The 15,409-nt window shown below is 40.4% G+C and overlaps 1 protein-coding gene across 9 annotated transcripts in view; it reads right to left on the bottom strand.

Annotated features, from left to right (window-relative positions):
* Positions 1-6,712: 6,712 nt before the first annotated feature.
* LOC135482467 (GRAM domain-containing protein 2B-like) overlaps positions 6,713-15,409 on the bottom strand; it is a 46,117-nt gene continuing 37,420 nt past the window's right edge. For 8 of the 9 annotated variants that reach the window (XM_064762503.1, XM_064762505.1, XM_064762506.1 and 5 more), the window contains 9 exons: positions 15,159-15,262; positions 14,823-14,918; positions 14,463-14,543; positions 14,119-14,169; positions 12,953-13,232; positions 12,189-12,246; positions 11,949-11,990; positions 11,625-11,732; positions 6,713-11,289 (listed from right to left, as the gene is read on the bottom strand). In XM_064762503.1, coding sequence (XP_064618573.1) covers positions 11,043-11,289; positions 11,625-11,732; positions 11,949-11,990; positions 12,189-12,246; positions 12,953-13,232; positions 14,119-14,169; positions 14,463-14,543; positions 14,823-14,918; positions 15,159-15,262 — 1,067 coding nt within the window. In that variant the 3' untranslated portion in view covers positions 6,713-11,042. The remainder of the gene's footprint in view (positions 11,290-11,624; positions 11,733-11,948; positions 11,991-12,188; positions 12,247-12,952; positions 13,233-14,118; positions 14,170-14,462; positions 14,544-14,822; positions 14,919-15,158; positions 15,263-15,409) is intronic. The other variant, XM_064762502.1, reaches the window with a different exon arrangement.

Here is a 15,409-nt window from a genome sequence, read left to right as displayed (position 1 = left end):
TATGTAAGCATTGTAAGTTTTGTTTAAGTTTATATCTAACTAATAGAGCCTAGTCGAGGCCCTTGCAGTTAAACCAGGCGGAGGAAGCCACTGCTGGCCACAACAAACATGCAGCAAACAAAAGACCGCATGGTCGCACACCACATATTCTTTTGTTCGTTCTGCCTATATTAAGGTTTTTTGGGCCAGCAGTGGTTTCCTCCACCTGGTGTGAAAGCCTCAAAAGGGTCTATGCCGGTAACCTTGCATCTATCGGAGAGCGGAGGTGCTCATTCAAAGCCAAAACAAACCGAAAATACATAATACGCCTAACATCAACGAACAAAAATCCCTGTGGTGGCCAGACATGGTTTCCATTTCCTTTAATTGGTGCTTGTTATTTTGCAGTTCTGAATGAAAAGACTTATCAGCAGAATCCTCCAGAAGTTGACATGGTCTAAATCTGACATCAAGCCTAAAGCATCCGAGGTGCTAACTTGGTATATCCGGCAGAGGAAGACTCCAAACTGGACAAGCTATTTTGTTAAATACAGTTGTGTCAAGAATGACCAGTTTGGTTTGTCCCATTTCAACTGGGATGTCGATGGTGTGAATTATCATGTGCTGAGGACTGGTTGCTACCCTTACATCAAGTACCACTGCAGTAAAAGACCATACCAGGATCTAAAACTTGAAGACCGCTTCTTCACAGTTTTGAAACTGATCAATTTGGGTAAGCTTCTTCGTTGAAATCCAACAGAGCCTCAAAGCCTAGTGGTTAACACTGCTGGCTATGATCTTACCATGCAATCAGGCTCTTGTTTCAATTCCGAGGAGTACCCACAATTCTATTTCTGAATGAACCGGGAGGATGGCTTTCAAGCAACTAAAGCTCCCGGCTCTTCACAATCCTTTGAATGTATCTGGTGACTATGCCAGGCAAACCAAAGACCCCACTAAGTGAGAAACATGAGTAGCTTAGATTGGACTCTTCCTCGGGCTATAGACAGAGTTGCTAGGCCAAAAAACTGCAATTGTCTTGGAGGAGGACAACTCCCTGTAGAATAACACTTCAAGTGCAGAGCGAATGCTGAAGAAGAAGCAATGGGGCCTTCTTCACTGCTGCTCTACTGCATCATCTCACAGTATGTCTCTTCTGTTTCATTTCAGGTGTACCCACCCTGGCCTATGGCTTGATATCTGTCCTGCTAGTACGTTACCACGAGGATGTAAAAACACCAAAAGGAGTCGTTCGAATTTATTTCCTAAATGAAGAAGACTACAATGCTATGCATTGAAATCAATGGGATCTGAGAGTTAAAAAGATGTTGCGACATCAAAATTAGCTGCAATTTACCTACTTGTTAAATTTCTCGCCTCAGGAATATTTGAAAAAATGTCTCAAGCGATTCATCTGAATTCAGGATCGTCTCTAGTGGTGATTGGACTCTTGATCATTCTGGCATTGATGTGCCTAAAACTGCTGTACACATTGGGTAAAATATTTCTAAAAGTTGTGTGGTCTGTGCTGGGATTGATGTCTTCATCACGAGGGGAACGAAGGGAGGGGGGTCCAACTGAGGCACGGGCTGCTTCAGATGTGAAGAAAGATGAATGAACGTGTTAAATAATTTGAATCTGAAAATGTACACGTGTATTATATTTTTGCACTTTTTTTGCTTTTACAGATAATCGCAAAAATATATGGTGCAAAAGAGAAGATCTCACTGATACTATAGGTACTGTGACTGTGTTGTCAGGTGCTAAATTGTTATTTTCAATTTTCCCATGTCAGCTAATAAGAAAGCAGGGCAAGATCTCTGAGCTAATGTACTAATACGCTAATACGTATATATGTTGTCTTCACAAGAAACAGTCATACTAAGAAGAAGCGTCTTAAAATGCACAATCCACAATGACTATGGCACCCTGCACATCTGTCTTCTTTTTGGAAAACCCTGTAGTTGATACAGTTGGACATTTTGGAGTATGAGCCTGTACATATCTGTATTTTAACAATGTTTAAACAAACTTAAGCTATTTGTGTTAGTTTTATGAAGTATTAGCAAGCTTGTATTTCTAGATGCCTGGCTTGGGCGTTATGTCCGCCAATGAATGAACTTTCCATAATGTCCCTATTAGTTCATAGTAATCTCTGTACTACTTGACACATAAGCATTCAGTGGCATAAATATGATGCCCTTGAATGTCTTGGGGGGCCCCATACCCATCCTGGGAATCTTTAAGTGGGAAATGTCAGTAGCACAATCACTTCCATTTGCCTGATTGTGACATTGTCCTCGGGAGGTCATGGCTCGACTATAAAAGTCATCTAAGAGCAGGTTTGAGGACAGTGACCTGGATGTGACAATGTCCTTGATTTCATTGATAAGGAACTGTCCTCATGATTGACTAGGAAAAACATATGCACCAATACATTGACTCCAATATGGTTAGGATGGGACATTGTCCTTGCATCAGTCCTTCGTCCAGGTTACCATGCCGTGAGACCTGCGATATTCACACTAAAATGTCTTCTCCATTCTCATACAGACCAATAGGTACAGATGCTGGAGTAGGTGCTTCAGACTTGTGGTCTGTTGTGGATTCATTCAGACCACCATGTCCTTCAAAAGCGTTGTCATCTTCATATTCATCCAATCACCATTTCCCTAAAACGTACGTCTTTTTTTCTCTTAGACATACTGTCTTCAACGCATTTGTTCAAAAAGAACAATCTGTCTCTTAGGCATGTTGTCTTCTCCATATTCAAACAGATCACCATGTCGCTGAGACATTTTCTATTCTCTATATGCATATGTACCTGAGATGTTCTCTCCTCCAAATGCATACAGATCACCATGTCTCGATCACAAACAGGCTGTCTGCTCAATACTTATCAGATAACCATATCCCGGAGACAGGCCGTCTAATTCATATTCCTACAGCTCATTTCGTCCTCGAGGGCTGCATTTACTTTTATACGGCCTGAATGTGACATTGTCCCCGGGATGTCACTGTGCACCTGAGATGTGCTATCTCCTCCTAATTCATACAGATCAGCATTGCCAAGAGACAAGCTGTCGTCTCCACATTCATCATAACACCATGTCTCAATCAGGCTGTCTTCTCCACATGCATACGGATAGTCATGTCTCTGAGACGTGATGTCTTCTCAGATGCATACAGACCACCACGTCTCAGAGATAAGCTATCTTTTCCATATTCATCATATCACCATGTCCCAAAGACAGGCTGTTTTCTCCATATGCACGGACCATCATGTCCCAAAGACAGGCTGTCTTCTCCATCTGCATACACACCATCACGTCTTAGAGACAAGCTATCTTTTCCATATTCATCATATCACCATGTCCCCAAATCAGACTGTCTTCTCCATCTGCACACAGCTTACCACGTCTCAGAGACAAGCTGTCTGCTCAATATTCATCATATCACCATGTCCCAAAGATAGGCTCTCTTCTCCAAATGGGATCATCATGTCTCCGAGGTGTGATATCGTCTCCATCTCCACAGAGACCATCAACAATGTCCCCTAAACATTCTGCCTTCTCCAACTTCAGACACACCTCACAGCTACAGGTTGTGAAAGACAGACGACCGTGTTGTGAAAGACAGGGACTACTTTCGTCCTGTAACGCTTTCCACCGGCTGAAAAAACCAGGGGCTAAGCTTCTTACTTTAACAGCTTCAGGATGTGACAGCAGGTGACCAAATTGTGAAAGACCGACAGGGAATATCACTTCTGCTACACCAGTCATCGACTACAAAGACCGGGGGCTATGGCTCTTACTTTAACAGGACTATCACTGTTGTGAAATTCAGAGGACCAAATTGTGAGCAACTGGGAGTGTTCCTTCTTCTACATCAGCCATCGGCCTTAAAGACCGCAGGCTAAGCCTCTCACTCTACTAGTTACAGGTTGTGAAAGACTGGCGACCGAGCTGTGAAAGGCAGGGACCTTTCGATCTGCTACATCACTCATCGACAGAAAAGACCAGGGGCCTTAAGCTTCTTTCTTTTCAAGCTAAAGTTTGTGAAAGACAGGTGATCAAACTCTGAACGACAGGGACTTTTCCTTCTGCTACACCAGCTATCGACTGCAAAGACCGGGGACTGAGCTTCTCACTTAACCAGCTACAGGTTGTGATAGACAGGCGCCCAAATTGTGGAAGTTTGTCTTCCACAACTTGGCCGCTTGTCTTTTACAACATGTCGCTGGTAAAGCATATACATGTACATGTTGCTTATCCAGGGGCCTTTGCGGTCGATAGCTGGTGTAGGATAGATGGACGAAAGTAATCCCTGTCTTTCACAACTCAGTCGCCTGTCTGTCATATCCTGTAATGGTATTTACAGCCGATGACTGGTGTAGCAGAAGGAATAGCCCCTGTCCTTCACAAGTTGGCCATCTGTCTTTCACAACCTGCAGCTGATAAAGTAAGAGATTTGCCCTCGGTTTTTGTTGCCGTAGGAAGGTTTGAGAGACAGGCTGTCAGCTCAATACATATTAGATTACCATATCCGGAGACAGGTCGTCTATTCCATATTCCTACAGCTCAATTCGTCCCCGAGGGCTACATTTACATGTACTTTAAAATGGCCTGAATGTGACATTGTCCCCGGGATGTCGTGTCTCTGGAACTCTCCTCGGGACAGTACGTTAGAATGCCATGTATTCTGAGAACGGATCTGATGAATGGATATCCACCTCAATGGCCTGATTGTTACATTGTCATTGGGATAAGAACGCATATGATCTTAAAAATACATGTAGGTTGATGAATGGATGGTTAATCACATCAGTAATCAGAATGTGACATCATCCCCTTAAACTGTCCCCCGTATGGCCAGATCGGCAATGATCGACTTGGGGAAAATGTATACACGTTTAAATTCACTCCAGTATGGTTAGAATGTGACATTGTCCTAGATACGTCTTTGTCCTTGGTCCAGGGCATCATGCCCTGAGACCTGCGATATTCATAAGCTATCTTTTCCATATTCATCATATCACCATGTCCCAAAGACAGGCTGTTTTCTCCATATGCACGGACCATCATGTCCCAAAGACAGGCTGTCTTCTCCATCTGCATACACACCATCACGTCTTAGAGACAAGCTATCTTTTCCATATTCATCATATCACCATGTCCCCAAATCAGACTGTCTTCTCCATCTGCACACAGCTTACCACGTCTCAGAGACAAGCTCTCTGCTCAATATTCATCATATCACCATGTCGCAAAGATAGGCTCTCTTCTCCAAATGGGATCATCATGTCTCCGAGGTGTGATATCGTCTCCATCTCCACAGAGACCATCAACGATGTCCCCTAAACATTCTGCCTTCTTCAACTTCAGACACACCTCACTGCTGCAGGTTGTGAAAGACAGGCGACCGAGTTGTGAAAGACGGGCTATTTTCGTCCTGTAACGTCTGCCATTGGCTGAAAAGACCAGGGGCTAGGCTTCTTATTTTAACAGCTTCAGGTTGTGACAGCAGGTGACCAAATTGTGACAGACCGACAGGAATATCATTTCTGCTACACCAGTCATTGACTATACAGAGACCGGGGGCTGTGCCTATTACTTTACCAGGACTATCACTGTTGTGAAATTCAGAGGACCAAATTGTGAGCAACTGGGAGTTTTCCTTCTTCTACATCAGTGCTGTGTGAAAGACAGGTGACCAAACTCTGACAGACAGGGACCTTTCCATCTGCTACACCAGCCATCGACAGAAAAGACCTGGGTCTAAGCTTCTTACTTAACCAGCTACAGGTTGTGGTAGACAGTCGCCCAAATTGTGGAATTTTGTCTTCCACAGCTTGGTCGCCTGTCTTTTACAACATGTAGCTGGTAAAGCATATACATGTACATGTTGCTTATCCAGGGGCCTTTGTAGTCGATAGCTGGTATAGGATAGATGGACGAAAATGATCGGTCTTTCAAAACTCGGTCGCCTGTCTCATACCCTGTACTGGTCTTTACAGTCAATGACTGGTGTAGCAGAAGGAATAGCCCCTGTCCTTCACAAGTTGGCCATCTGTCTCTCACAACCTGCAGCTGATAAAATAAGAGGCTTTGCCCTCGGTTTTTGTTACCGAAGGCAGGTTTAACATGTCTTTCTCTTTTTTGTGGCTCGGGTATATAAGAGGAATTATCCCTGGTTCTTGATCATTGGTGAAGCATATGATATATAGAGCTTGGTCTGTCACAACTGTTTGATTGGCTATAGGCAGGCCCCTGTCTTTCATATCTCATGGCTGGAAGCCATAGCAGGAATTGCCCCCGGTCTTCTACAGCTTTGTCCAATGTCTTTCACAACCTGCAGCTGGTGCAACAGGGAGGAGTGATAGTCCCTGGTATTTCACAACCTGGACTGGCGTATGACATGAACTGCAGTCACCAGTCTTTCTCAACCGGTGACTATAAAATGCAGAACAAATGGTCCCTGTCTTTCATAACATGTGACTGTCAAGAAATGCTTTCTTGAGTGATGCAGCATCCTCCTCCTTAGAACCTGAGGACATTCTTCCTCCATTCGATCCATGCTCAACACCCAGATCCTTCTGATTCTATCTCAGTGTGCTCTTTATTGAAGACAGGCCAGACCTGACCATCAAGAGTCGTGTACCTCAAGCAGTTTATGTACCTCCCACATATCAACTGTGGCAAGAAGAAATAATGGAACAAAGCTAAAATTCACTCTTGAGAATGTGTTTTTTCTTTCTAGGAGACATGACAACCGCGGAATAAAAAATATAATTTAAGTCGCTCTGTTTAAGCACAGAGCTACAATCTCACTTAATAATAAGTTGAGAACAGAGATATTGCTAGAACGTAACACTGCTACAACTCAAGGCGAACATCAAAACAACTCAAACATTTCAGGAGAGACATAAAGCAGAGAAACCAAGGAGGATCGAGTTCTTACTAAGAAACTCTAATGCAAGTTACGAAGGTTTCCTCCTACTGTCTCCCCGTTTCTCTTCCCAAATCAATTGCTGGATTTGACACGATAGGACAAGGACAGAGGTCTTATATCATATGGTCTGACAGGCTTAGAGGTACAGTTATGTCTGTATACGCCATGTTACCGGTAGTAAATTTGTGTAACCTAGCTGGCCATGCTGGGATAAAACAGATCTGACCAGCAAAATGCAATATTTGGCAATGGTTACCATTACTGCACTCGATAACCGACAGAGTTACTGGTTGACATCTAGTTTTGGCAGTGAACAACTAAAGGATTCAAATCAGTAACACAAAAAATAAATCGTGACTTGAAAGGTCAACAAATTTATGCTTGACTCTGACGTGCATAGTGAAATATCATCTGAAAGCTGACTGAACCTGGATGATGAACCCAGTATTTATCTTTCAAAAGACTAGACCATTTGTAAAAGAATTCAGATGTGCAAACATGACATTTTCTTTGATTAACTGATGGTCGGGTATGAAGTGTGATTTTAATCAGTATGTTGAAACAATGTAGTGTGCACTACAATTTGTTTCCAATTTAAAGCAAGGATTCTATAGGACTTATGAACTCAATGTTAAATAGACAATGTTAGGTAAACAACACACTTTACAGTTGACAAATTTTACAGTTAAAAACAGAGAGTTTGGTGTAAAAATGGTTAAGGATTTAGACATGATATTTCATTGACAAAGTGAAACATTTATTCTTTATGCAGACAAATTAGGACAATATGTACATGTACTTACAATTGAAATGACAAAAATAACAACAGTAAAATGAAGCAGATCTATATGGGGTGAGGAGAAATCTGATCTAATCTGATCTCAACCACAGTTTAAATGGGAATATTGATATCTTCCTGAAAATAATTCGATTGTCAACCTCAAGGAAAGGAGACAGAGAGGAGCGTCCGAAGATCTAAAATCATCAGGTTTGCCATATCTGTAGCTTTTGTGACCTAAATCGTCACACAAACCAGCAGTGTTTGTCACCACATGTGGAGACAATCAGCATCATGATGAGCAGATACAAGATCCTACATCCTTAACTTGGAAAGCATAGTAAATAAGATATCGTGGAAGGCTAAGCAAATCAGATAATCTAACAGGAGAGGAAAGTTACCAGTAACTTTCTGTCTTTTTTAAGCCGGAAGAAAGCTGAAATGCAACAATTTCTTCAAAAACTAAAAATAATCAGTCACAATGGCAAACCAGCTACCAAAACAAGTGACTTACAACAATAAAACGCACAAAAGAATGTAGCGTTGCAAGCTTTTAAATATGTACAAATAAATAGCAGAAACTGGAACAAGCAACTAATTGACGTTTGTATTAATGATGAAGAACATACTGCCTAATATGTATAATCCCAGAATCAAATTTGACAAGGAAATTGAATTACCAGGACAGAAATATCCAAAGACAGTATATTATGTGTATGAGGGCAGCGCCCCAGAGAAATGGGATTCAATTACACAGTTCAAGTAGTGTTTGTACATGTATCTCTGCAGTAGGATGCAGTTACTAAATGAACAAATTCTCACAATTATTTGATCAATAAATTCTGGGACCATCATACACACCAATTATTTCAGGATTAAGTACAGGTTGTTCCAAAATAACCAAGTCTTACTAAAGAGGACAAATACCATTCAACACAGTGATTTAAAATCACAATTCAACATTGCACAAACACAACAAACAAAGACAAGCACAATGAAAATGAACCAGCTGATGAAATCTTCATTTTCAGATTCTCATGGACTGAGGTGATTCACTGTGAAGTCACTTATTTTCCAAGGGTTTATAGCATTCTGATAACTCTGTAAAAGTATTTTTTCTTTTTCACAGTCATAATATGTAGTTGGCAATTATCTTTAAACATGAACATATAAAAGGTACACTAATATTTTGGGGCAGTATTTAACTTTTGGTCCTAAGGGAGGGGGGTGTCCCAAATCTGTATGAAAACCATGTTTTTCGAATAGATCTGGAGGCAGTGAGCCCCCATCCCCCACTTACTACGGCCCCGCAGATTTAAAAACAAACATCACCTTAATAATGTTGAGACAACTAGTAACATTTGTTTTGACAATTTCTAGAGAACAGGGACATTCGCTGTATAACCGACTTTCATCCCATTTCTAATTTCCCTTGAATAGTTCGCAAGTATCATCAGCGATCAAACAGAGTATCACAATCAAGAGATAAATCAATTTTTATAACACAACAGATAGTTTTCCCCATCACAATACAACAACCACGCCTACTTGTCTATCACAGTCACTATGTTATTGAACAACATTATACGCAGAGGTGGTACCAGTTATTTACACTCACCTCCCAGTTCTACCATGTCAGTGCTTATTGTGTCTTCTAGTTACATGTATTAACGCCACAATTTTACTAGAAATAACATCATGATGCAGATGGCAATAAAAGGAGTGCCATGGTGACGATAGGAGGCAGGAAGTTAATTGACAGCCAAGACAAGGGTTCAGCTATTGAGATTGCATTGCATCTGAGACTGGTACTCCGGGCTCTCAGAGCTCACACAATGACGCATTGGACAAAATACCAGTCAATTGTAGTAAATGGTAAAACCCGTAGCTAGTCAGAAGGGGCCTTTGGCAAACTTGACACCATAGCAAAGACGACTGAGTGTAAATAAAAGGTACACCAAGTTTAAATGGCTGTCAACCCAGCAAATTTCAATAGAAAAATGTCAATGCTCAGTTATAATGAGAATGACTTAGTCTGAAGAAGTGATCATACAATATTACCCATTCACTGACTTCACCAGCTCTCAAAACTGGATCGTAAAAATGCGTCTATAATACTATCACAGATAAACAGGGCCACCATTTGTGTATATCATGCACTGTCTCGGTGATTTCTGCCACATATTGGAGCCTTTTTAATTGGGTGAGTTTTGACTAGAGTCCATCATCATCCATGCCGATGTTGTAGAAACAGGAAGGTGTAATATCCTTAAGTTATTAAACATTTCATCAGTGACAAATAGGATTTGAACTAGTTGATAAAGGCCAAGTATTTCACCTAAACTGGACAATGTTGATTGGAAACATTTCATTTCTAATTACATTTATTCCAGGTGATAAAAGTGTGTAAAGGCAAGAACCAATACCTGGAAGCATCTTTGAATTTGAACTTCCAGACTTTAGGGGAGGGTCACTTTGTTTTTTACTAAATATCATGGACTTACTTGGCCTTTGTCATAAAGTACAATCTGTCATTCACAGATTAATGATTAGTTCTCAGGACTAGAGTGGAAAATGACTAGCTCAAAATTTGCAGTGCTATAATTGCCTGGTCAATGTTAACTCTCAAAAGTTGATAGAGTTTATCAAGGCCTATGTCTTCATTCACTTGTAGGATGTTTAGTGAGTCTATGGTGAAATAGTCTGTAACCGCCCCAAAAGATGGTGAAAGAAAAGGGAGGGAACACAACCATATGTGTATCGTGGAAAGATTGTCAACAGCTGGAAATTTCATCCGATACAAATGAAGGAGACACCAGACGACCCGAAAAATGCAAGGTCGTCTGCTCGTACATCCTACTCCAACCATGGAGCAACAGACAACAGCCTTGACAGACCCCAACCTGTCTCATCTACAGAGACCAAGAATTAACATGACTTCTACGGTGACATGAGCATGGAACGAACAATATCTAAGGTGCACATTTGGAAGAAGTTAGCCTGCTATAAAACTTGGGGCAATCCAAAACGGATAATAGGTATACATCCAAAGTTGGTTGATATATAAATACCCCAAAAGCACAGCAATCCTGAATGGTTGATATGAGATATTTTTTGACAAGCACCTCAACACAATTACACCCTGAACTAATCATTCAATGTAGACTTTTGAGCAAAGATTGATCTCCACCGGCTTCAAAAGGCCCATCGCAAGTTTCTCGGTGCTATTGACCAATACTGTGGCAGAAAAAAGATACACTGTATGGCAAGCCCAAAATGAAATGAGTGAAACTCGTATCTTGCTGTTCCATAATAGAAACAAGACACAGAATTATCAGGAGTCAGGCTTGATGGCCTCCGTGTGACTTTTAAAGTCCTTAGTCTTTGTATTCCCTGCATTATTTTGACTAGACTGCTGGCAAAACTTCATTCCCGCTCGTTGAGACTCTTGTAAAGTTCGTAGTGACATGTAAACATCTTCTAGAATGTTGATATTGGCACGTAATATGGCATGAAGCTTCTCAATAGTCGCTGCTTGATAGTCATTGTGCAGGCTGTACAGATTCTTATATACATGAGATCTGAAAAACAAAAATAGAGACACAATTAGGATGATATAGCTGCAACTCTATTGTTGCAATTAAGGACACTGCCTTTCTGTTATCCCCTGCCATTGGACCAGCAATGTATTGTAAGGTGTCTGAAACCGCATCAATTTAAGAGGCCTACACTTCAATATATTATGAGTGACGGCATTTATATGATACAATGGCCATGTATGTGGTGCTCAACTTGAGAATATGTTGGGCCATTCACCTCTGACCGAAACTTCAGGAATCAGTGCTGTTATTACCCATGACCCAAGGGATATAGGGTTCTTCAGAGAGAGTATGACAGAACTTGTCACTGTTCTCACCTCATTGAATACTTGGATTCTGACCAACTGTTCTGGCCCTCGATGTGAGCTTGTAATAATGTCACTTTGTATGCTAACACCGTCGCTGAGAGGATGAAGAAAGCCACCCTAGAATTACAGAAAGACTGAGATTTAGTATGAAATGAATAGCACTATTTTCATGAGAGGGTGTTTGTAATCGCAAATGAACTTAATGGTTTTATCATTGGAATATGCACCAATTTGCAGAAATGAATGGATGCTCTGAAATTGAAGATATTGGGAGGTGATATAAAGGGGTTTGCAGTAGTTCATTTTGCCAAAAACTAAAGAACCAATACTTACAAGACAAAACATCCTGCCAAAAGCAGATTCATTCTGGCTGTCCTGAAAGGCAAAGAGAGTATACCATTATATTTTGAATTGGGGGGGGGGGGGGGGGGTGCTAGAAGCATAAATGTTACTCAACTCGACAATAAAGTGCTCAGATATATTCTGGCCTAAAATCAGGGACGAACTATGCCAAAATCACCCCCCCTGATGTATAGCCATATTTCTTTGTTTTCAAAATTTACATCCACCTACCTCCGTAACTTGGTCAGAAATTGGCATATAGCTTTATAGTTCCCTTCGTAGTCAAAACCTGCAAGAACAAGAGGCATGTTTTAAATAATGAACATTATGCGAGGGATACAAATTGTTCATAAATAGTTTTATCATCACGTGACAAATGATAGAATGTTCCAAAAAAATGTTTAGCAATCTTGGTTGGTATTTTTTTATTTACTTGTATACATGAGGAAAGCATAATATGCAATAAATAACTCACAATTTATCCACAGTATGCAATGAACTAAACCTTTACTGCCCGTAGTTATCACTTTTGAAAATCAATATAATTTATGACTCTAACTTTTGGAAAAGTACTTAAGTGCAAAATATTTTTGAGACACACTGTTTGACAAGTGCCAAAGTGGCCTGATCAACACGCCACATGCCACCATCTCACATAATGCGTGATATATAATATTTATGCAACAGAAAAGCAATTTCTCTGACCATGCCACCCATTGGTTCACAGAGCATAAATATGTCAACCAATATGGATAATTTGGACCGACAGATTTTTCCCTCATATACCCGGTACACCAATAAGATTTAACCTGGTCCCAATTCTATGGGCAATGGAACTGTTTTCATTTAACAACAGAATGTGAAAAATTCCCTCAATGCTGTTTATTTTGAGTCATATCTGTATTTAGAAATATTAAAACCCCCAACTCCGTTCACACAATCTGCACTATTTTCAAGCAAGAAATACAAATCACAAGTGATAACTGTCAACTTACAAAGCAGTAAATATGGCAAGAGCATTCTGAAGTACGTCATCTCCTGATTATTTTTCACCGATGCCACACTTTCCCGGAGTTTCTTCTGAGATGGTTTCCTCACAGGAATTGGTTGGAAGAGATCACTTTGCTTAGAGTCGACCTCCAAGTTCGTGGAACAGCAGCTCGCACAGGATCCAAGGTCGGAGTCTGTCGTCGATTCGAGGTCAATACCCGTCCCTGAATCGGTCCGTTGGACATCAAGGAAGTTATTATTTTCTGGACTAGAATATGATTCGATCTGCAACGATACAGAGAGTAGACATCGACATTAGCAAAATGAACAGCATTTATATGAAGATGAAACTATAAAGAATACTACAACCGTGAACGAACGTTTTGGAAACGAAAAAGCTTTAAGGAATCTTGAAATCTGCAGAAATAAAATTGGCAAAAAACACTTTTTTTCCTGCTTTCTCATGTTGTTCGTCTGATTAATACTCATATGGTTTGTAGTTTTGAGGATAGATGGCATCACTTTTCTAAATAGCCATAGTAGCAGGCGTTTATATTCTCATCTTATTCTGTCATTGTTTAAGGTTGTACATAGGCCGGAAAGTTGCGCACCACTGTTGTGTGTTGGTTGGTGTACTATATAACATGACGATTTACATTCCATAGACTACAGACAAAGACTAAACAGCCTATTATAGACAGCTATTAATCTCACAAGAAAGACCTATCCGGATCACAATGCTATAAAACATAAAGTTCTCTCTATTCTACATTTTATCTTTTACATCGTCTAAGTTACAAAAGATCATGCAGCACTGAAGAAATTGAGATAAACATAAGACTGAAACTAACAGCAAGAGATATCTAAGCAGTGAACAAACACAAATTTTGATTCTAAATCTAAAAGAAACTGGGACAACCTGAATATTCCCTAAAAGTCAAAGTTATGAGAGAAAACTTTGTGAACTTTTATCGCTTCAATTGGAATATTCAAATTAGGCCAAAGAAACAACACAGCCGATATACCGGTGATGAGCATTGGTTCCAGTCTTGAAAGGAAGACTTAAGGATGATGCACACCCCCGATAAGTCGGCAATGTGAATGGATCGACATATTCAAATCAGGCCAAAGCTAATGACAACAACACATAGAAACACAGATAACGGTTTACCTCTGGAGCACCAATATCCAAGTCAATAATGTCCTCCTTGATAGGTAAGCCCTAAACAAAGATGAAGCACAAATTGAAGACTCCACCCAATCGAAGGAAATAATTTGGTAAAAGTATAGCAACTTGAGTTCACGACAGTTCATCATTCAGACAGATTAACCACCACCTGCGTAGTATATTGCCATTTGGACTCAACATAAGGACACGTCCTGGTAACACTCCCATACTCCAAAGCGATCATACACAGAACTACTTGTCTCAGGCCTCCCTAGCTTTCTTTTGGAGGATATTAATCATTTTAGATAATTCCTGTTGGTCGATTTGGAAAACAAAAGAATACTCACAGCACCACCAGCATTCTTTATCCACGTGCTGTACATCAACCGATAGGTGTTGTCACGGGATATCAGTGAGCCAAACACATACTGAAACAATGACAAATAGAAAACTTCAATATGTTATGTTTTGGTGTTAGTGACGTGCATATCATGTCATGTACATAACCCCTTGATGTGGTCACTTGAAGTCATCGAGTTCTCGAGCTTACCCCAGATTGATTGAATTTTCCATAGGAATAAGAAGTATTTACAAATTAGAGATCAAAGTGAAAATGAGGCTCAAGACACTCAAGAGATGATAATGGTGACACCTCAAGTCTCAGAGTCTTTAAATAAAAGCAACCTATGACTTGGTTCAATTCTCACCTTGTCGGTATCCGTCACAACACCTATGGCATTTGGAATGATAAAAGCAGTTTTTTCTCTTGTTATAGCAACCACTTTCTCGACTGGAATCTCAATCTGAAAAGGAAAGATATTTCCCATTTTACAATTGCTGTAAATATATCCAGGCATTTCTGGTCGACATCCCTAGGTTCTATTCACTAGCATCTTGCTTTTATTGACTAGCTTGAAACCTTTTGCAAAAGCTCATTCATAATCCTTAAGGTTACTTTCAACTCTGCTTATAGATCTCCAACAGACACAAAACTATGCACAGACTCTGTAATTTTGGCTGTGCCACCTCGGTTGATTTCTTACCAGCTTTCTCTTGCCGACGATCTTGGAATGGAAACAAAAGAGATTCTCCGTGATGTAGAGAGTACCCTGAAGTAGAATGTCCGACACAAATGCGCATGAGAACTCTGAAAGAGAAATGGAATTCTGTTAGCATAAACGATTAATACTTCTTCAGCGTTCAATCTACACTTGGAGGAGTTATTCTGAAGGAAGCATTCCTCATCCAAGGTATGAGCCTTTTTGGATGCTGTGCAGCTGCATGCTAAAAGCTG

Source organism: Lineus longissimus, chromosome 2 (genome assembly GCF_910592395.1).
Source record: "Lineus longissimus chromosome 2, tnLinLong1.2, whole genome shotgun sequence".
NCBI classification, from domain to species: Eukaryota; Metazoa; Nemertea; class Pilidiophora; order Heteronemertea; family Lineidae; genus Lineus; species Lineus longissimus.
This window is presented reverse-complemented; position numbering and strand designations above follow the sequence as displayed.